Below are 19,733 nucleotides of genomic sequence, written 5' to 3'. Positions count from 1 at the left end.
GCTAGCCTCTTGTTCCTCGAAAGATAAACAACCATTGCTACGCTGGGCTCGGTCGCGCTTTAGCCTCTGCGATCGAATTCCCCGGGAGCTCAAGTTGACGCCACTGCTATCGATTTCATTCGACCTTTCCCATCAGCGCATGGTGCATTCTTCGGAGTGGGGGATCTCGCTAGATCTCCGTCGGTAGTTCGAACATTCCAGTGTCAATGAGATCGGGAGGAATTCACGTCGATCGGAAACTATAAGAGCTCAAGGTCTTCAGTAACCATGGCGGTCGACTCTGGCCTCTCCGCTGCGGGGAGCAGTACTTACGCTTCGAATACACTGCATGTCGGCGATGGAACATGGGACTCGGAGCGCGACACATTCCTCCTCCCTAATCTGATGGGTATCAACTTCGACACAATGCGATACAATGGTAAGTAAGCTTATAGTTCTACGTTGCGCAAAATCACTTACATATGTCAGGAATGGGAAACCGATTCAAAGATATGCCCGAGTACCATACCCTCATAGCCGTTCACGGTATCATCGCTACAATCGTCTTCCTTTTCCTCGTCCCAATCTCTGTCTTGATCATCCGATACTACTCTCGATGGAATCCTTTCTGGGCTTTCAAGCTGCATGTCTGGTGCCAAGTCCTGACATTATTGCTGAGCACCGTTGTGTTTGTGTTCGGTTGGTTCGCTGTTGGTCCAAAGAGAAGCCTGACAAACCCGCATCACGGTATCGGGCTTGCGATATATGTCCTGGTGATTTTTCAAATTCTGTGGGGCTGGCTTGTTCATAAGATTGAGAGGAACAGAAGGAGTTATCATGTTCCCTTGAAGCTTGTTGTATGTTGTGTGACCGTTTGGTGTCCTGCCCAAAAGCTAACTCACGCCAGATTCATCGATGGATTGGACGCGCCCTCGCAATCCTTGGTCTTGTTCAGATACCGCTGGGTCTCACCCTTTATGGCTCGCCTAAAGTGCTCTTTATCCTCTACGCGATCGTCGCCTTCATCCTCCTCGCAGTGTTTTTTGTGCTGTCATATCTATACGACACAGAAGGGTATCACATGGAGGGCGGCGGATACGAAAGTCGGCTCAGCTATGTCTCAGGGCCCTCGGCTGCCGATGACCATGGCCATAGTAACCTCGGGCCCATGGCTGCCGCAGGAGCGACCGGGGCCGGCCTAGCTTCGCTCTTCAGACGTCGTTCGAGAGGCAGACCACACGATTACGACGAATCGCATACCAGCTTCACAGACGAAAAGCTTTCCGACGAAGGCGCACGACGTGGTGGCAAAGGGAACTTACTTCTAAAACTAGGTGCAATTGGCGGTGGTGCCTGGCTCGCAAAGAAATTCTTCGACAGAAGACGCGAACGAGACAACGACACGGAGTCCGGTCGATACAGCAGAGCCCATACTCGGAGTGACAGCATGACCGAAGAAAGCTTGAGTAGACTGGAAGATGGGCGAAGACCGGAGCCAACAGCGCATACTCCTCTCAACCGTCCGCCGAGCAGACCTCCCAGTAGACCTCCCAGCAGGCCCCCCAGCAGACCCCCGAGCAGACCACCAAGTCGACCTCTTAGCCGTCCTCAAAGCCCAGGCTCGTCGTACCTTTACAACAGCACCTATCTTTCTGAAGCTCCCCGTCGCAGGCCATCCCACGGACTCCGAGACGCCCTGCTCGGAGCAGGGGCACTAGCAGCGATCAAGGGCTTCTTTTCACGCCGCAAAGGTGATCCAGAACAACGTCGCGTGGAAGAGATGCGCCGTCGGGAGATGGAAGATGAGCGGCTAGCCCGGGCCAACAGCAAGCGACGCTACCCCGGAGAGGGCTATTACCCAAGACGCGACAGACCGGCATCATTCACAGCCACAGACCTTTCATCAGACTTCTCCCGGCCACCCCGCGGTCCGCCGCACGGCGAGTCCATCGTCCCAGCCGCAGGACCCCCAATGGCATCCGGAGCAGTAGACGGAGCACGCTCAGACATACCACCGGCACCAGGACCACCTATTCCCCCACCAGCAGCCTCAGAATATCCCGGACCAGCAGCATCTACACACGGCCCCACGGAGCTCGCCTCGGGAGTAGCAGCCGGAACAGCCCTCGGTGCTGCATCATCGGCACATCGCCGTCGCAGCGCCAGCCGTCACCGAAGCAGCAGCCGACCCAGGAGTAGCAGCCGCCACCGTGATCCCATCGCGTCTCCCCCAGTTTCCGTCAAAGTGAAAATGCACAACGACGGCCGCCACGTTACTCTCCGAAGACTAACGGACGAAGAAGCCGCCGCCAGTCGCGAAGCAAGACGAAGAGAGCGAAGGAACTCCCGTCGTCGCGCCGGCAGCGCAAGCTCATTATCCGGAAACGAGGGGGGTTCGCACGACCGCTGGCGCCGTGTCGAGGAGCTAGAACGCCAGCAACAGGAGCAGATGCAACGAGAGCAGGCTGCGGCGGCGGCGGCAGCTTCCTCAGCTTTCCCAGCAACTTCTGCCGCTCCATCATCAAGTATGCCTCCTCCTGCGGCGTCAGCTTACTATGCACCACCGCCTCAGAACGGGAACGGAGGCTATATGCCGCCTCCCCCGCCGCCCCCTGTTCCATCTAGTCATCCTTATGGGACAGGGAGTATCGCGTCTCCGGGTACGTTTACAGGGACGGAAGCGAGCGGGGACTACGCAAGCAATCGTCGACGAAGACGCGCGGAGAGAGCGCGTGCTCGTCAAGAAAGACAGCAGCATGGTGTGGAATTTACTTGATGAGAAGGTATCTCCTGCCATATCCTTGACGTCTCTTCTTTTTCTCCTTCCTCCCCTGTATAGCAACCTTGATGATTTCATGCCCCTTTGCTCTTTGGTGTTTAATTGTGTCCCATGAATCTGTTTCTTTTGATTTTACCCCCTTCATGTCAATCTTGAAATACGTTATGATGTACAAGTGCCAATGACTCGCTGTCTCGGGTGTTGGTTCTTCTGAAAATTACGCTTCGTGCTTGTTGAAGATATTTGTGCTCGGAAAGAGCTTCTTGTCTGGTGATGTCCGGTAATGACGCTATGAAAGCAGCCACACAGAATGGTTGCAATGAGCAAGGGAATGGATATGAATTGCTGGTTTTATTTGGCTATTGGTTTATGATAAGATACTGCTATGAGGAAATGGACAGTGCTAAGCTCATAAGCAGTAGGAGTCGGTGCTCCTTGAACTGTGGTTTTCTCATTTATCTCTCTCCGATTCCTGCATATAATGGTCGCCATGTCGTTCATATCGTGCTGCATTCTTGTTCTTTAGTGAAAATTAAAAAAAAAAAAAAAATTGATGTTTTTCACGTCTGAAGAGTACCATCAGTAGCAAATTACCGAGCGCCGCATTGTCCCCAATCATACATCGGCTGAGCAAGACATCATTCAAGCCATTAATTAAAGAGCCGCATGTTGATCTCTTGCACTCTGGGTCGTATCAGACTCCCTTGGGTGAATGGAGAACTTGACGCTGAACCTCTCTAGTACATACAATACTGGAAGTCCGATGAATCCCACAAAGAGGTGCACAAAGCTAGCCACGACTTTTCTGTGTGTCAGGCTTCGCAAGATGTTACACAAGGCCAAGATAAGCCGCATAGCGAGATACGGCATTGTAATATCGGCCCGAAAGAGACGGGTGGCATCATATGAAGAAACAGGTAGGTTGAGCTCTTGCTCTTGGTGTGTTTTAATAGACTCCGATGCGCTTGGGTTTGGCCATGGCCGAACGAAGCTCACAATGAATTCGTATGATGCATATCCGGAACGTGGGTGCTGAAGTGGTTGCTGTCCAACCAAGGTTATACTTATAACACCTCGTTCCTTTGGCTGTAACAGGTGGAAAATCCAGCTAAGTGGCTTCCCAAGCCAGTTCCCTATGCGCTTCAGGTTTGGCTCTGGTACCTCTTGGGGGCTTAACAAGGCGTTACTGGGGTTTTGGACGCATGTCTTGGCAGACCTCGACTTAGTAATTTTTAAATCCTGGCGCAATGGCAAGCCATCAATTGAAGGCAAGGGGGCGGGGAACGGCTGGTTCAGATTGTTCTTGACGAGGTAAGGCTTTGTGCCACGTTTGACAGGCCGGGACAGGAATCGGGATGAGCCGAGCTTGGGGTCACTCCAAGGTCCTCTATGTCGCGTGCCGATATCATTGTCCATACCTTGTAGCAATATTGATCGGTTGGCCAATCGAATGCGAGACCTCGAACAGCCCTGGGGAGTGGACAGCTGAGCTCTAGTAGGTGCTAGCCATTTGTGATCCACGGGACCGTCTCTCAAGGCAGGCATGGGACTCGGGGTTGCATTCTCGTATGTCTCGGTGCCGGCAATGTCAAGGAGTGCTAAGAATCGCGGTTTGGGAGGTCTTGGCGGTTTCCACGCTGGTTTAGCCTCCACAGGACTGCGACTATTGCGTTCGGATAAGCTTTTCTCATTCAATATAGCGAGGGTGGTATTTCCCGGTCTCGCCGGGGACGGAGTATCTCGGTTTAATTTACCGCAAGATTCGATTGTGCTCTCATACCATTTTTCAAAAACAAATGCATCATTAAACATGTCGGGTATTCTTTGACGGTTGGCAGTGTCCTTATCAGAGAAAGTTTCCAACATCTTGCATGCTGAGGTTGACGGGTTTGTCGGGTGTTCTTTATCCACCTCCATTGGAAATATGTGGAAAGCGTCAGTATCATGAGAATCGCTGCGGGCCGCGGTTGGGCGGGCAGGACAATTCTCTGGGTGTTTATACTGTAGTCGACTCGGAAAGTTCTGGAGATTGTCCGAGGCCTGACAGAAGGGATATTCCGGATCACTGGACTTGGGCTCCTGCATGATGGTAACTGGCTTGGTGAACGCAGGCGGCATCATAGCCACTTCAGATGTCAGACGTCTGCTTTTTCAGCGTTAGTTAGGAAGCGAAAGAAGCCAAATGAAGCTGGAGTTAGGTGGTAGGCGAGACAAGGAGTAGAAGAGGAAGAGAAAGGAAGGCGAAAGCAGAGGTCTCTCCTCGACTAAGTCGGAAAGAGCAACCCAGGCAGGCGTGTAGCCGAGAAAGGCATCAGCAACCAGTTTATCAGCCAGACTAATTTTCTGTATTAGCTATTTATGGGCCTCTGCCCCGAAAACCATGCAAATAATGTTTCATGAGAATTGCTATAATTCTACAGGTTCAAAGTTGAAGTCGCGAGTGGATATGTACATCAGGTATCTATTTGAGGACGGCCTGCAGGCTCTCCAGCACCTGTTTTTGTTTGTCAGTCAGAATGTTCGGGTCGTGTTTGGTAGTGTCTGTCTTACCTCAAGCTCAATCTTAGCCTCAGCAATATCCTGCTCGCTGCCGCTTCCGTTGGCAATCTTCTGGGCCTCGGCGATCTGGGAACGGACGTTCTGTGTTGAGGGTGACGGATTAGCACTGCGCAGAGGACAAAGCACGGATCGGTTAGAACCTACGTCAATGCTGAACTCCTCGAGAGGGAAACCCTCGACGGCGTTGATGCTCAGCTGGGAGTCGGGCTGGACAACGGCGAAACCACCAGACACTAGAATTCATGAGAAGTCATGTCAGTCTTGTCCTAGACACGATGTGTGGCGGCTGATCTGAAGAATCTCGGCCCGCGGCACAAATATCAACACGGTTGGTCGGACGTACGGAAGAACTTCTTGCTGGCACCACCCTCCTCAACGATCTCAACGAGACCGGGCTTGAGCTGCTCAATGGAGGGGACGTGGTTGGCGAGAACACCCATCTCTCCGGACTCGGCGGGGATGTTGACCTGAACACTATATGGGAAAGGTTCGTAAGTATGGGGCGGTCTAAGGTGAAGGATGGTCGTGCAATGCTTTCGACCTATTCGGATTGCGAGGCTACATACACGCCGGCCGACTTGAAGATGGACTGTTGGAAGAATGAGTTGTTAGTATCAAACATTCAAGCAGGTGCACAGAGGCGCTCAACGGAATCGGAGGCGTACCTGGTGAGGAAGGGTCAGGGAAAGCTTGATCTTGTCCGACACAGCCTCGGCGTAACCTCTGCGCTGGAGAGGAACGCGGAAAGCGGAGGGACGAGCCCTGAAGGCAGAGCGAGCGAAGCGGAGAGAGCTCATCTTGCAATGGACGAAGGGGGTGGGTGGTGATAGTATCCCTCTTGAACCTGAGTTGGGAGTTGCAAAGGTCGAAGTCGGATGCCGGTTGTTCCCTAGCGGCTCGGGCGGTCACGTGGTGGGCCACGCGCCAACAGAAGGCCGCCGTACTCGGTTGCTGCGTTGACCTGCACAACGCTCGACTCCTTCTTGTTCTCCGGTTATTGGCCTTGGGTGTGCGGAGATCGCTCTCTGCTAACTGCTAAGGGCACATAGCATTTATCTATCTGCATCCCGGGCGTGAAACTACCGGCCAGACGTGGTTGTTACCATGATTCTTTACAGACATATGCTACAATCCTACAGATTGGAAAGGTCAAAGCAATCTAGGCGCGTAAGAGGATAGGAGATAAGACAGCCATTAGCAACATCACCACCGTCATACCGACGGTCATTCAACCAAGCCCGCATGTATCCATCACTGGGGGCCCATGTTAATATCACGTGATATCCGGCTGTCAACATTCCCGTCATCGTAACTATGGATCCCATATCCATCCACACCATTGATCTCGAATCGACATCAATGGGACAGGGCTTGTGTTTGCCTGGATATTCATCCACATGCCTACTACATTTCATATCCGAAGCTCCGATCAACGTGTACTCCGGATTCTTGAAAATACGCAGTTCTCCCCCAGCATTGACTTCCTAACAGTCGGCCATATTGTTAGTCATCAATCACGGGACTGTTTCATGCCTCAGGTATCAATACTGTCCCCAACATTTGACTATGCGCCACCATCTCCACGAAAGTATTCAAGTAGCAAGCAGAACCTAGCATTGTAAGCAGAGTCATGTAGTTAGCAATCAACAATCCCAAATACATACAAATCTAGACCCTAAGCCAGGACAAGCCCCCGCCCAAGCAGTAGCTAGAGAAGTAGGCCTACGGTAGTGAAGAGACACCAAGACGGGCAGGACGCTAGCCGTGCTCGGTAAGCGAAATCCCACAGAAAACCAGCCCTAGCCGAACCTGCCTTGGGGACTCTGGCCTTCCGCTCCGTTCAGGATAACCTCACCCGCCAACTCCTAGTCAACCGTCTGTTAGTTGCGACAAATCCGACAAGATGGCGAGTACGTGACACCCCTTTTGCTCCAAAATATTCAAACCCCCGTTGTTTTTGCATTCCCGTCTCTCTCGGACGAAGAATGCGATTATCGACCATTTCAACATCGAAAGAATTATGTATCGCTGACATGAATCTCTACAGAGTCCAAGAACGCGTCTCAGCACCACAACAGCCAGAAGGCTCACCGTAACGGGTGCGTATTATAAGCCGATTTCCCTCCTACCTTTTTATATGTTACATACACGAACGAAACGCCCGAGGACGAATACTGCGATGTTGGATAGCGGACGATATCTTCGACAGATTTGAGGTTCAGCGAACGGGAGAAGGAGGAAGAGGATAGATGCTCTGGCCCTGATGATGGAGGATATCGATCAATATCCAACATTCGACATATTCGTCCTCGGGGAATCAACACACAACAACTACAACGAAACCGCTTGAGAGAGATCGAAACACTGACCATCGCCTTCTTTTCCAACTCAACAGTATCAAGAAGCCCAAGACCCACCGTTACCCCTCCCTCAAGGGTGTCGACCCCAAGTTCCGCCGCAACCACAGACACGCCCTTCACGGAACCGCCAAGGCTCTGGTACGTTCTTTCCTTGTGACCGATCCAACAAGGAGTGTCTCTTTTGTTGGGCGAAGCCGAAATGAAGAATCGACACTAACAACCCCAACAGAAGGAGCGCAAGGAGGGCAAGCGCGAGATCGCATAAATTACTTCCAACTAATATAGAAACGTTTTAAAAGAAATGAAAGCGATTTGAGTTGGTTGATTTGCTCTTATCTCATTTCCTGTTTTTCCTACTTGCGACCGACAAACGACGACAAAGCAAAGCAAAGCAAAGCACCGGTCGAGAGAAGATTCTACATTGGGCTGAAGGGTATATTACCCCGCAAGAAACCGGGTTTGTCACATAAAGCAAATGGATACGGTTCTCTAGTGTTGCTTTTTCTTGGGCTTCATTTATCCCCCGTGGCCGGTGGTTCATTTGCTTTTTTTGGCTGACGTTGCGGTTCTCATACCGTAGTTTGATGATGATGATGGGTGAAGTTGGTGTTGATGATGATGAAGAAACAGGCATATGTGTGTACAGCTTCGTGCTTATTTTCCCATGCGCGCTTGCTGAAGGATTTATTTTACGTGCCGAGAGAAGATCCCATGCCCTCCAATTACCAAACACCCTTTGCTCTTTGCTCTACCATGGCGAGAGGGTGCATGGACGGAGGGCTACATACTACCATACCATGTAGGCTTTGTAGGTTTTGATAGTGAATTGAATTTGTACTATGATTTCTGTTTTTTCAAAATATAACTGATACTTATATATAAACTGGAGCTCTTATCCTTGACTGTAATAATATTGAAATTATTCAACCTTCCAAACAACCAACCTCTTATCAAACCCCCCACTAACCAACCACTCCTCACCCCCATCCTTCCCATCAACCCACCCCGCCCAAAGCGTCCTAATCTTACACCCAACCTCATGCCCATCCTTCAACAACGTCACCACCCTCCCCGTCTTCACCTCCACCCCTCTCACAACCCCATCATCCCCATTAACCCACACCCCCGAGCCATCCGGCCTCCACACAACCTGCGGCGTCGAGTACGCCGTCTGCGGCGCAAACGTATTCGCCTGAATCAAGATCGCCGCGTCCTCGCGATTCTGCAGCGACAGGGCAGCGAACGCCTGCGCCGCCTGCGTTGCTGGCTCCTGTTCCTGCTCCGCCGAGCCGGTCTCCAAGCTATCCGCTGAGGGAAACAGTAACCGCACAATCATGACCTTCATATGCGGAAGAGTCGATGTTGCGATGGCTATAAGACCCGGGTCATGTGGGCTGAGTGCCAGACAGGAGGGGGAGAAGGCGACCCAGGCGTTGGAGTGCGGGGCGAGGTTCTGTTTACCGATTAAGGGGCATTCGTATCCGGTGGTTGAGTCTGCTGATGGTTTGACAAAATAGTAGTAAAGATTGCTTGAGTCGCGGCGGGAGACGAGGAGGATTAGATCCTGGGGGTTGTCGATGTGGGTGGTGAAGAGGATGGATTCGGGGTTGGAGAGTAGTGGGATGGAGGCGATGGGGTCGCCGATTTGCGTAGGGGCTTCGTCGTTGATTTGCATGCGGTAGAGGAAGATCTTGGAGTCCCAGCCTGCGGTTGCGATCCAGATTGTCGTAGAGGTGGAAGTGGTGTCTGCTCCGTCGTCGTCGTTGTTGTTGTTGTTGTCCTTCTGCTCGTAGGCGACGACTTTGACGGCGTATTTGGCGTGGTCTTTGCGGCGGTCGATGATTTCTGCGCCTTTTTGCAGAAGAAGTTGGCCGGACATGTTGGTCATGAGGATGTACCTCCCATCTTGGATCGGGATGTACGATAGAATCGGGGCTTCTGATGTGCCCGTGAATGATTGGACGAGGTCATGGCCAGGAGATGTTTGGAAGAGATGGAGGTGCCTGTCTGCGCCGGTGGCGATCAGATATGGCTCTGCTTGCGCATCTGGCCTTTGCCATTGTTCTACGGAGCATGCCAGTAGGTTTGAACTGGTTGGCGTTTGGATGATGTTGGGCTTGGTTGGTGCTGTGATAGCAGGTGAGTTTCTAGCTTGCAGCGGGGCATGGAGGTGTTAGACAGACCTGGAACGGTCCAGACATCTTTGTCCTTGTCATTGTCACCGTATCGCTCAAAGTCCTTGCTTTGGTCGAAGGCTTTCTTCTCCTCGAGTACGTTCTCGATGGTCCAGTTGCTCGTATCGTCTTTGCCGCGCTGTTCTCCCGCATCGGACGGGAGCCCCGCTTCTTGCAGGAAAGCTTTTAAAGTCTGTGTGTAGTTGTTTGTCCGTAAGAAACGGGCCACAAGGGTGCTGGCTAGTGGGATGTTTTGCGACGAGGGTGGCATCTTGGAGGTTGGGCTGGGATTGAGCGACGGGATGTAGTTTGTCGAGCGATAACTGGGGGAAAGATATATATCGGGCTAGTAGCTTCATGGCTCCACTCGGACCAGATCTATGTTTCTGACACCAAATTGAAAGTGGTCTGCGCAAACAAGTCGCCTGAGCACTACATTTTATGAGGATACCGCATTTAGTACAGTCGGAGTTAAGATGTTCTCATTCATAGGCTGAAGTACAAAAGTATAAAATATATATAGAAGGAAATATTGGTATCTTTTCACACCACCATCCCAGCAAAAGCAGAATGACAACCAAAGAGAAACCAGTCAGGCAAACATGCACATAGCGACTTGAGATGTTGCTCGCCAAAGGTCTGACCCAAAATAAAATTCTAGGCCTCAGCTAAACATGTCCTCCGCCCTGCGTCGTGGCCCTCCTCGCCCCTCAATCTTATCGGAGAACAGCTCCTTGCCGGCATTCGAACCGTACTTCGAAGGGAACAGTTCACGTACAGACGATCCCCGTCCTTTGATTGATATGCCATTTGCCGCACCACGAATCGACATCCCCTGATCCTGCCTTGCTGTCCCGCGGATGTTAAGACCGCTTGTCTCGGTCGCCTCGGGGAACAGCTCGATGTCCCGCTTCCGGCGCGCAGGTTGTTGATCATGGCTTCCATCCACAAGAGGCACTGAGATTCTTCGAGAGAATAGATCTGCGGTCTCGTCCGCAGCATCGATTGCGTCTGACCGGCGATGATTGCTAACCTTTTGAGGGAAGAGTTCCTTTGCAGTTTTGTTTGGAAAGAGCTCTCGCGCTTTCGCATCGCTAGTTTTCGCACCTGAAGACGGGAAAAGCTCCTTGCCTTCATTGCGGCGACCGAGCTGTGGCGACCGGTCGCGGAACCGTCTGCGATCCTGCCGATCATCCTCAGCATATCCGCCTTCCATCAATGTATCCCGACCGGGTGACGCGCTACGGTCGCGAAGGCGACCAGACAATCGTCCTTCTTCCTGTGGAAATAGATCGCGCCCCCCTCGCCTTCCCCGCCTTTCGCGACTGCGGTCCGACGAGCGATCGCGGCTTGCTGGCGTGTCATCGTACATATTGGCACTGAAGCTCTCGTCTGCATCGCGGTCTCTCCGGCGTTGCAGTTCTCGACCATCAAACCGTCTTCGCCTGTAATCCCCGTCACTGACATCTCCACCTCCCGAGCGTCGTCTGTCGGCGGCGAATTCTCGTCGCAAGCGTTCCCGAGGATCATGTTCAGGGTGCATGAGGTAAAAGCGACTGGCTTCGTGCGCGCGGGGCTTTTTGCGATCCGCCTTGACAGCTGACCGAACCTGGAGGACAGAGTCGGGGTGCGTAGAGAGAAGCTTCGCGGATCGTAACCGTAGAGCAGGCAACGCAGATGCATCCTCCTCCTCGCTAACCTGCGTAAAGGCTGACAGAGCTTGGAGACCAACCTCCGGCGAAGAGTATAGGAGGTTTGCCGATGTGTCATCAATCCATTCAACGCGACTTGGCTCCTCCAGGGTGAAGTGTTCGACAGCAAATTGTTTGATGTTATCCGTTGTCAACTCGTCTACACCGCGTATATGAACCTTTTCGTACTGTGCCTCCTCATTGAGAGGGTCGATGTATTCATCTTGAGCAGCTGTCGTTGCCACGAGGGTTTGTTCCTGGACAGTCCAACGAAGATGTTAGAAGTGAACAAATAGAATCTAAGATAGATTAGCAAGAATGAGACTCACAGTCTCAATTGTCTCTGCTTCCGGAAGAGGACCAAGGTCAATGTCCATGTCGATATCCATGGAGGCGTCCATTGTGTCAGCGACTGGGGCAGCGTTGGAGGCGTCTAGTTGAAGAGAAGGCTGTTGCGCGCTGGCTACCTCCATTGAGGGAGGAGACTCAGTCGGAAGACGCGGGTATTGGATCTTATGCCAAAACAAAATGAGAAGTGAAGTAAAGAAGCTTTAACAAAGCTCGATGGCAATGAACCAGAGAAGAAGAGGGGCGGCGAGGAGGCTGAGATGAGCGTAAAGTGAAGCCGAAAGGAAGTTGTCTTCTACACCGCCCGGACCAGTCGCCGGCGGAGTTTCGCCGCTGCCGCTGGCGATGATGTCGATGCTCTTTTTGTCACTTCAACTTGATCTCTCTTTTGAGTTTCAACTATCAATTAGATCTCAGAGAAGAGCTTGTTGTTTCTTCTTCTTCTTCTTTTTTTTTTTTTTTTTTTTTCTTTTTTTAAGTTTATATTCACAGGTTCATATAAAGCAGATTAGACTGATTAGACTGACAAATAGCCAAATTTGTCTATGACACTTGCTGGTGATCGGCGCGACACTGACGACGTTCATGTCAAGCAACACATGGCTAAAGCTGTCGTTGAGCTGTTGGTCACCGGTGTTCTCTTGGTGACTCGGAAATAAGATCATGGCATGCTTGTAAAGTGACAGTTCCAGATAGGACAAGGTTAATTGACTAGTCTTGACTTGAAGCAACATTCTCAGCATCAGAACACCCTTCCGATCCTATCATAGCAATGGTTCCAGCCTTATCAGATTGAAAGTCAAGTGTCATGAAGCTGCAGTCGAACTCTGATGCAAGGAAGAGCCGTGGGGGTAACCAATCTGATCATGTCCCACTGAAAGCTCTATGGTCTATTCGCATCACCAATTGTTCTCGCCTCACTCGATGATACTTGTGGCGTGACAAAAGCGAGCATAGTCTTCCCTGTGGTTTCGGTTCTCACTGATGTGAAGTTGGTCCCATACTTCCAGCTGTATCGTCTCTCCATCCAGATCAATGATCTGAGTTGACTGAGTGACCTGCTTTCGAATGGTAGCAATGTACCGAGACTCGAGAAATGACGCTATCTTATAGTTTGATACATTGTCGCGAATGCTGCAGTTCCGTTCATTCTCAACCCCCCAGTGGAAGTCTCATTTAGCCTTTAAGTGGTACATCAAGCCACGTACTACCCTAGCAGATGGTTATCAAACGGTGCCTCAACTGCCAGGTCACTTTCCTGCTCTGTTTCACCGTCTGATAAACGGTCAGGCCCGGCTAAAGCCCGGGCTACCCCCACCGGAGTTCCAGGAGATACAGTCTTCGATCATGTGAGAGCCATTACTTCTTGTAACTTCCGCCGTTGCCGTTGTCAAATGGCGAGTCTGCTCTTCACAAACTAAGATGGCTTGACACCTGATCCGCGTAGGGTGCTGTCGCTTCGCACGATGATAATTAACCTCGCCGGATTGTCGTCCCGAAGTTCCTGCTGCAGTACGATATAGAATGCCAGTGGTGAATACCATGGACCATAAGGATGCAACTTTTCAGGAATTTGGGGCGAATATGATGGTATATAGATTTTCTTTTACATGTAGAGCAGCCTACAGCATCAGCGGCTAACGCTAGCATAGAACCGTGTATTCGTTCCACCTATTAAACAAACTGCTGTAGATCAATCTAACTATCCAGCAAACTTGCAATGAGTCGGGTCAAGATAGCAAGATTGCAATCATGACCAGATGCAATCTTGTGTTGCCGCCTTCCCCGCTTCTTGTCATCTCGAGTCTCCCCCGGAACTTCACCTCCTCACTAAAGGATTGTGGCGGTTAACATTAGGCTATATTCCTCTATCCCAGCCCAATGAATCCCATTCGTGGACCCAAATGACTTCCGATCTCTTGGCCGGAACAAGTCATTCGCTCTAGGGCAGTCGTTTCTCTACGCTGCCTTTTCTACTGGAGGAAGATGAATGAATCTGGTCGGCAGTATGCCCGTCGTGGCGTTGGTGACACTGTGACGCAGGCAGCGATGCGGCCCTAGCAGGATGCTCTGTGTCCATTCCCCAATTGGACCGCATCTATTCTACAGTTAGAACAGTCATCGTGAGGGGCTGCAATTGCACAGCATGTTCAATCACCCCCCTCATTTCCACATCTTAACTGACAGGTTCAAAACAAATAGAGCCCTTCCCATACTCCAGTGACCTTTAGAATCCACTTCCATCGCATCCCCACCCAGACAACCACACCACCATCACAATGCTCTACACCGAAGACAACAAACTCATTTTCCGGTTCGACGACCACCTCCTCTGGATCCAGCCATGGGGCGACAATGCGCTCCGAGTAAGAGCCACAAAACTGGCCTCCATGCCCACCGAAGACTGGGCCTTATCCTCCAAGATCCCATCAACCGAACCTACCATCAGCATCGAAGAGCACAAAGACTCCAGTATCACCAACGGCAAGATCACAGCCAAAGTATCCCAACGCGGCAAGATCACCATCTACAACCACAAAGGAGACAAGCTGCTCGAAGAATACGCTCGCAATCGTCGCGATCTCAAGGACCCCAAATGCAGCGCCCTAGAAGTCGAAGCTCGCGAACTGCGACCAATCCTAGGAGGCGACTTCCATCTGACCATGCGATTCGAGTCGCTGGAACCTAAAGAGAAGATCTACGGAATGGGGCAGTACCAACAGCCCTTCCTCAATCTCAAGGGCGCGGATATCGAGCTAGCGCATCGGAACTCTCAAGCCAGTGTCCCCTTTGCGCTCTCCTCCCTTGGTTACGGGTTCCTGTGGAACAACCCGGCTATCGGACGAGCTGTGCTAGGGACGAACACCATGAGCTTTGAAGCTTACTCTACCAAAGTGCTCGACTACTGGGTCGTCGCAGGAGACAGCCCAGCTGAGATCGAGGAAGCCTACAGCAAAGTCACCGGCTATGTGCCGATGATGCCCGAATACGGCCTCGGGTTCTGGCAATGCAAGCTGCGATACTGGAATCAGGAACAGCTTCTTGACGTCGCACGAGAATACAAGCGACGAAACATACCATTAGATCTCATTGTCGTTGACTTCTTCCACTGGAAACATCAAGGAGAATGGAGCTTCGATCCCGAGTTCTGGCCTGATCCGGGTAAGTCCTTCACATACATCTAGATAGATAGATATATAACTCTATCGCCAACTAACACACTCCCCCGCCACACAGACGCCATGATCAAAGAACTCCAATCCCTAAACGTCGAGCTGATGGTCTCCGTCTGGCCAACCGTCGAAAACGCATCAACCAACTACCCCGAAATGCTCGAAAAGGGCCTCCTAATCCGCCACGACCGGGGGCTCCGCGTATCCATGCAATGCAACGGCGACATCACACACTTCGACGCCACGAACCCGGCCGCACGCGCCTACGTCTGGAGCAAAGCGAAACAAAACTACTACGACAAAGGCATCAAAGTATTCTGGCTCGACGAAGCCGAACCCGAATACTCCGTCTACGACTTCGACCTCTACCGGTACCACGCCGGCAGCAACCTGCAAATCGGCAACATCTTCCCTAAAGAATACGCGCGGGGGTTCTACGAAGGCATGGAATCGGCAGGACAAACCAACATCGTCAATCTCCTACGGTGCGCCTGGGCCGGGAGCCAGAAGTACGGCGCCCTAGTTTGGAGCGGCGACATAGCGTCCTCGTGGTCGTCGTTCCGCAACCAACTAGCGGCCGGACTAAACATGGGTCTGGCAGGGATACCCTGGTGGACGACAGACATCGGGGGCTTCCATGGAGGCGATCCATCGGACCCAGCATTCCGGGAGCTATTCACCCGCTGGTTCCAATGGGGGGCATTCTGTCCTGTGATGAGACTGCACGGCGATCGGGAACCCAAGCCGGAGAACCGGCCTACGGATTCAGGATCCGATAATGAAATCTGGTCGTATGGTGAGGAAGTCTACGAGATCTGTAAAAAGTACATTGGGATTCGCGAGGAGTTGCGCGATTACACGAGAGGGTTGATGAAGGAGGCGCACGAGAAGGGAACGCCCGTCATGCGTACACTGTTCTATGAGTTTCCTGCTGACAAGAAAGCATGGGACGTCGAGACGGAATATCTCTTTGGCTCGAAGTACCTTGTTGTGCCGGTGTTCGAGGCTGGGAGGAGATCTATCGAGGTGTATTTGCCGGCTGGGGCGTCGTGGAAGGTTTGGGATCAGGATGATGTGATACATGAGGGAGGGAAGGTGGTTCAGGTGGAGTGTCCGATTGAGACGATGCCGGTATTTGTCAGGGTTTGAGTGAGAGTCTCGTGGGATATTTTGTATTTGGGTTTGGCAGTTGCCTGGCGGTGATGGGATGAATTGATGTATTCGACAGGGGGGATAGGGTTGGATGTATCAACTTGCAAATTGTCAGAGGGAGAGATAAGTTCAGCCACTATCCACTAAAGTAAATCACAAATGCAATCTGTCAGCATGTGTATGTGATGAACTGACTCGACACTCTCGTAGAAAAAACTTACAGTAATGCTGCTACTGGAATATCGTGGCCACAGTGCATCCATCCATCCAGCAGGTAGGGAACAGAACCAGTAAGTAGGGAGGGGGCAAATGACAAATCTAAAGAGCGACTTCGATAGCCCTTTTTTTTCAATACTTGGGTCAATGGTTTATCTCCTTTCTTTTTCTTGCTTCATTTTCAGCCTCGCCAAGGAAAGAAAAGCAAGAAAGTGTTGCATGGATGGATTCTTCGACGGCTGAATCTCATGGCAAAAGCGTGGCAACTATCGAGTACTAGAGAAGTAGCGAACATTCTACAAGATGAGTCTGGAAGCTCTCTTCTTAGATTACTTCTCTTTCCACTTCGATCGATCTAGTGGCGACCAGGGTCTCCATGAAGATGTCCCTGGTCGCCCCCAAGCGTAGCCACAAAAATGAGCCCAGCTTAGCCACATGGCCCAAGGAATGGGTTTCTGGCAGGAAAAAGAAAAGGGCAATGTATGGCTCAGCCCAGCCACAGAGTGGATTCATCAATAGGAGGGAATAGTTCTTGGATCTGTAATAGGCGGAAACAGGGAAGTACGTTGGAATTTGTCCAGACTCAACAGAGTTTGTGTGTTCTTCCCTAGTCTCTTCCTTCTGCCCTTCCAGGCAATAGACAGTAAGTTAGACCGTCTCACCGTTGGATATACGAACGGGATCGATTGGCCCCCAGAAGAAGTACCAATGTCACAAGTGGAAGTCTGTGCAGAGAGCTATGACTGCTGCGTCTAGTGAACCTTAAAAATTTGGCAGCGAATCGAAAGGCCTCGCGTGGAATTATGCAGCCATCTCAGCTTTCTGCACGCTTCAATCAGTTTTCTTAGCCACCGTAGCTCCGGAAAAGTTGGCTCAAAGAGGCCAGTGCAGTGCATATCATGGGTCTGGGTGGGCACCGTCGCATCGCTTGCTATCTTCACCCTCCCCTTATTTGTTCCTTTCCGTGCCGTCTGCCAGGTATACTCCCGAAGTCTTCCCTGACGGCTCGATTGGAGAGGCAGGAGCGGATCGCCAGAGAGGAGGAGGGTTGCCTAAAGAGGAGTTGAGGGTAGTGGGGATGGCTTCTGACGGAGTAGTTCGTTATGGAGCCGTACGTAGACGCCGACTCGGCAAATGCACGGTCGTCAAAAGTCATCGTAGGACGGCTTGTGCAGAAGAATTTGCCGTTCCAGACCCTCTTTTCATTTATTTCTTTTTCCCTCGTTGGTCTCTCGGTTACCTTTGTGGGTTTTTTTTCTTTTTGCACAGGAAAAAAGGATTGAGGCCAAAGCTTAACCCTGGATCCTTAGGGACAAGTAGTGCGACGCCATCGTTTCCATCGTTCCTATTCTCAGTACCTCCCCGGGCTGATGTTAGCAAGCGATTGATCCATCATGCCCCATTGTCAGTGGTGCGACAAACCAACCGATCCGACACTCCCTAGTTCCAGTTTCTGACCCAGATGTGCCGAGAATAGATCTGAGGGCTGCTACAAACTGGTAGCCTCCGCAAAGGACTGAGAATTTGACGGGAAAGAAGGGAAATTAAGGAAGAACGGGTGGCTCCAGGGCCATGGAAACGGACCAAGATTCTATCCTTCTTGGTGAGGGAAGCGGCCGCCGTTCCCGGGCAAGCGGCTAGCTCGTGGGTTCTTTTTCTTGGTTGGATGAGGAGGACGGCACATCCACGGCTCCAATGGTCCTTACCTCAGCGCCGGGACTGAAGGCTGAATGGGTCGTGAAGATTGAGTTTTGACCGGGTAGATTGGGTTTATTCGGGTGCACTGGCTTGGTCTGGTTGGCCCGGAGGCCCACTGATGTTCCTGCCACTCGCTACAGTCGGTAATCCGTGAACCATCCTATTGATGATTCACCTCTTGGCCCCAGGTGGCAGGGCCTCCTGTCCCAGGACGTTAGTCGTATGTTACTCTGATCACTCTCTGACCACCACGGGACCTAGGCTGCAGGTGCACACTCATCCGTTGGCACCAGTCACGAATAAACTTTTTTGACAGCGGGAGTGCCGTGGAGAACGAGTTCTGGTAACGGTTGGAGTAGAAGTACAACGGGCAGCACTGATGCTGATGATGTCTTGTGATCCCCTCTGGTTACCAGCTGACAAGTATCGCTGAGAATGGAATCAAGAGGGTGTGGGTGGTGGAAAAAGAGAGTATCTCACTCAATTTGTCAGATCTCAGGGAAGACTCGAAGCTGGTTGCATTCCAGTCTCGACAAAAGTCAATAGTGCCGTCACATCACATTAATCTGCATTGGTCCAGGAATCCACCACCATCACCCCAAGACATAGGATCAAGGCGTCAGCTGCATTGGAGAGAGTTCACTGCAGCTCGGCCATGGTGGTAGTAAGAGTGACTGGCCGCGTCAACACGACGTATCCGACCTCTAGGATGTGCGATGAAGTTCCCCAGAGTTTGTGGAAGGGGTAGTACAAGGAAAACCCAAGTAACTCCAGCTGAGCACATTGTGTATACATGGATGATGAAGAAAGAGAAGAAGAAGATGATGATGATAGTCTTCCTTGAGCTGAGGAAAAGAGATAGTTCCTTCGATCCTTCTACACCTTCCAATTCAGGAAATACCATAGGACAACAATGTGTATGTGCCTCCCCTATGACGAAAGACGTAGCATTACACAACCAGCCATCACTCCAAGTAAGTAGTAGTATAGTACTTATTCTAGCCAACCATGTATAGTATCATATCAGTATACATCATTCATCCATCATCATGGATACATCGATTTCTCTACGGGGAACTACCTGGTTACTGTGGCAGACAGGCATACCTAGTTCAATACCCGACTCCAGATGTATACATACGTATGAACTGTGGATTAGATACTGAGATAGTTACTATTCTGACGGAAGGGTGGTACTGGAAGGAATCCTGCGGTGTAGCCATTATCGCTGCATCATGGTGCCTCTATCCCCTTGTTGGGATTCGCAGGCGTAAAAGCGAAGCGGGGGGAGGAGAGTGATAACTTGGTGTGTTTGTGTGTGTGTGTGGCAGTGAAGGTAAACTGGTTTGTTTCTACTTGGTTACAGATACTCCGTACTAAGCGTACTAGATAGATACGGTAAATCCATACAGTCACTAGCTAAGTAGTTTACCGCGCTGAAGTAAGGTAACACGACCCCCGGTGGGGATCCTGGTCAGCCGGGAGGACGGGGCACAGCACCTCCTTTGTCACACTAAACCCAAAGAGATAATCGGGGCAATGCCCAGCCGGGCATCTGGGAAGGATCGGGGAACCCACATGGTCCCCGAAGGGGAAGACATAAA

The 19,733-nt window shown here is 51.3% G+C and overlaps 7 protein-coding genes across 7 annotated transcripts; 3 read left to right on the top strand and 4 right to left on the bottom strand.

Annotated features, from left to right (window-relative positions):
* Positions 1–136: 136 nt before the first annotated feature.
* BO87DRAFT_230116 (uncharacterized protein) lies at positions 137–2,932 on the top strand. The gene is made up of 3 exons (XM_025618760.1): positions 137–418; positions 469–836; positions 887–2,932. The coding sequence occupies exons 1-3, from the start codon at positions 268–270 to the stop codon at positions 2,753–2,755; spliced, it is 2,388 nt and encodes a 795-aa protein (XP_025482227.1). The 5' UTR covers positions 137–267; the 3' UTR covers positions 2,756–2,932.
* A 480-nt stretch (positions 2,933–3,412) lies between these two features.
* On the bottom strand, positions 3,413–4,843 carry BO87DRAFT_394999 (uncharacterized protein; the record flags this gene model as incomplete). The annotated part of the gene is made up of 1 exon (XM_025625158.1): positions 3,413–4,843. The coding sequence occupies one exon, from the start codon at positions 4,841–4,843 to the stop codon at positions 3,413–3,415; it is 1,431 nt and encodes a 476-aa protein (XP_025482226.1).
* Positions 4,844–5,112: 269 nt separating this feature from the next.
* BO87DRAFT_405007 (F1F0 ATP synthase subunit delta) lies at positions 5,113–6,121 on the bottom strand. The gene is made up of 6 exons (XM_025625909.1): positions 5,983–6,121; positions 5,884–5,906; positions 5,661–5,791; positions 5,462–5,550; positions 5,309–5,398; positions 5,113–5,252 (listed from the first exon to the last, which is right to left on the bottom strand). The coding sequence occupies exons 1-6, from the start codon at positions 6,112–6,114 to the stop codon at positions 5,220–5,222; spliced, it is 498 nt and encodes a 165-aa protein (XP_025482225.1). The 5' UTR covers positions 6,115–6,121; the 3' UTR covers positions 5,113–5,219.
* A 1,099-nt stretch (positions 6,122–7,220) lies between these two features.
* On the top strand, positions 7,221–7,942 carry BO87DRAFT_423722 (60S ribosomal protein eL29; the record flags this gene model as incomplete). The annotated part of the gene is made up of 4 exons (XM_025627186.1): positions 7,221–7,227; positions 7,365–7,416; positions 7,713–7,815; positions 7,907–7,942. 4 exons carry the CDS (start codon positions 7,221–7,223, stop codon positions 7,940–7,942), a joined length of 198 nt encoding a protein of 65 aa, XP_025482224.1.
* Positions 7,943–8,514: 572 nt separating this feature from the next.
* BO87DRAFT_414085 (uncharacterized protein) lies at positions 8,515–10,133 on the bottom strand (the record flags this gene model as incomplete). The annotated part of the gene is made up of 3 exons (XM_025626609.1): positions 9,861–10,133; positions 8,645–9,804; positions 8,515–8,523 (listed from the first exon to the last, which is right to left on the bottom strand). The coding sequence occupies exons 1-3, from the start codon at positions 10,120–10,122 to the stop codon at positions 8,515–8,517; spliced, it is 1,431 nt and encodes a 476-aa protein (XP_025482223.1). The 5' UTR covers positions 10,123–10,133.
* A 182-nt stretch (positions 10,134–10,315) lies between these two features.
* BO87DRAFT_329811 (NCBP3 domain-containing protein) lies at positions 10,316–12,131 on the bottom strand. Its single transcript, XM_025620272.1, has 2 exons — positions 11,872–12,131; positions 10,316–11,799 (listed from the first exon to the last, which is right to left on the bottom strand). The coding sequence occupies exons 1-2, from the start codon at positions 12,013–12,015 to the stop codon at positions 10,516–10,518; spliced, it is 1,428 nt and encodes a 475-aa protein (XP_025482222.1). The 5' UTR covers positions 12,016–12,131; the 3' UTR covers positions 10,316–10,515.
* Positions 12,132–14,065: 1,934 nt separating this feature from the next.
* On the top strand, positions 14,066–16,357 carry BO87DRAFT_354112 (putative glycosyl hydrolase). Its single transcript, XM_025621269.1, has 2 exons — positions 14,066–15,052; positions 15,128–16,357. Exons 1-2 carry the CDS (start codon positions 14,170–14,172, stop codon positions 16,210–16,212), a joined length of 1,968 nt encoding a protein of 655 aa, XP_025482221.1. The 5' UTR covers positions 14,066–14,169; the 3' UTR covers positions 16,213–16,357.
* Positions 16,358–19,733: the final 3,376 nt, after the last annotated feature.

The sequence above is a fragment of the Aspergillus neoniger genome (assembly GCF_003184625.1).
Source record: "Aspergillus neoniger CBS 115656 unplaced genomic scaffold BO87scaffold_8, whole genome shotgun sequence".
NCBI classification, from domain to species: domain Eukaryota; kingdom Fungi; phylum Ascomycota; class Eurotiomycetes; order Eurotiales; family Aspergillaceae; genus Aspergillus; species Aspergillus neoniger.
The sequence above is the reverse complement of the archived record's forward strand: the minus strand, read 5'-3'. Positions and strand labels throughout refer to the sequence as shown.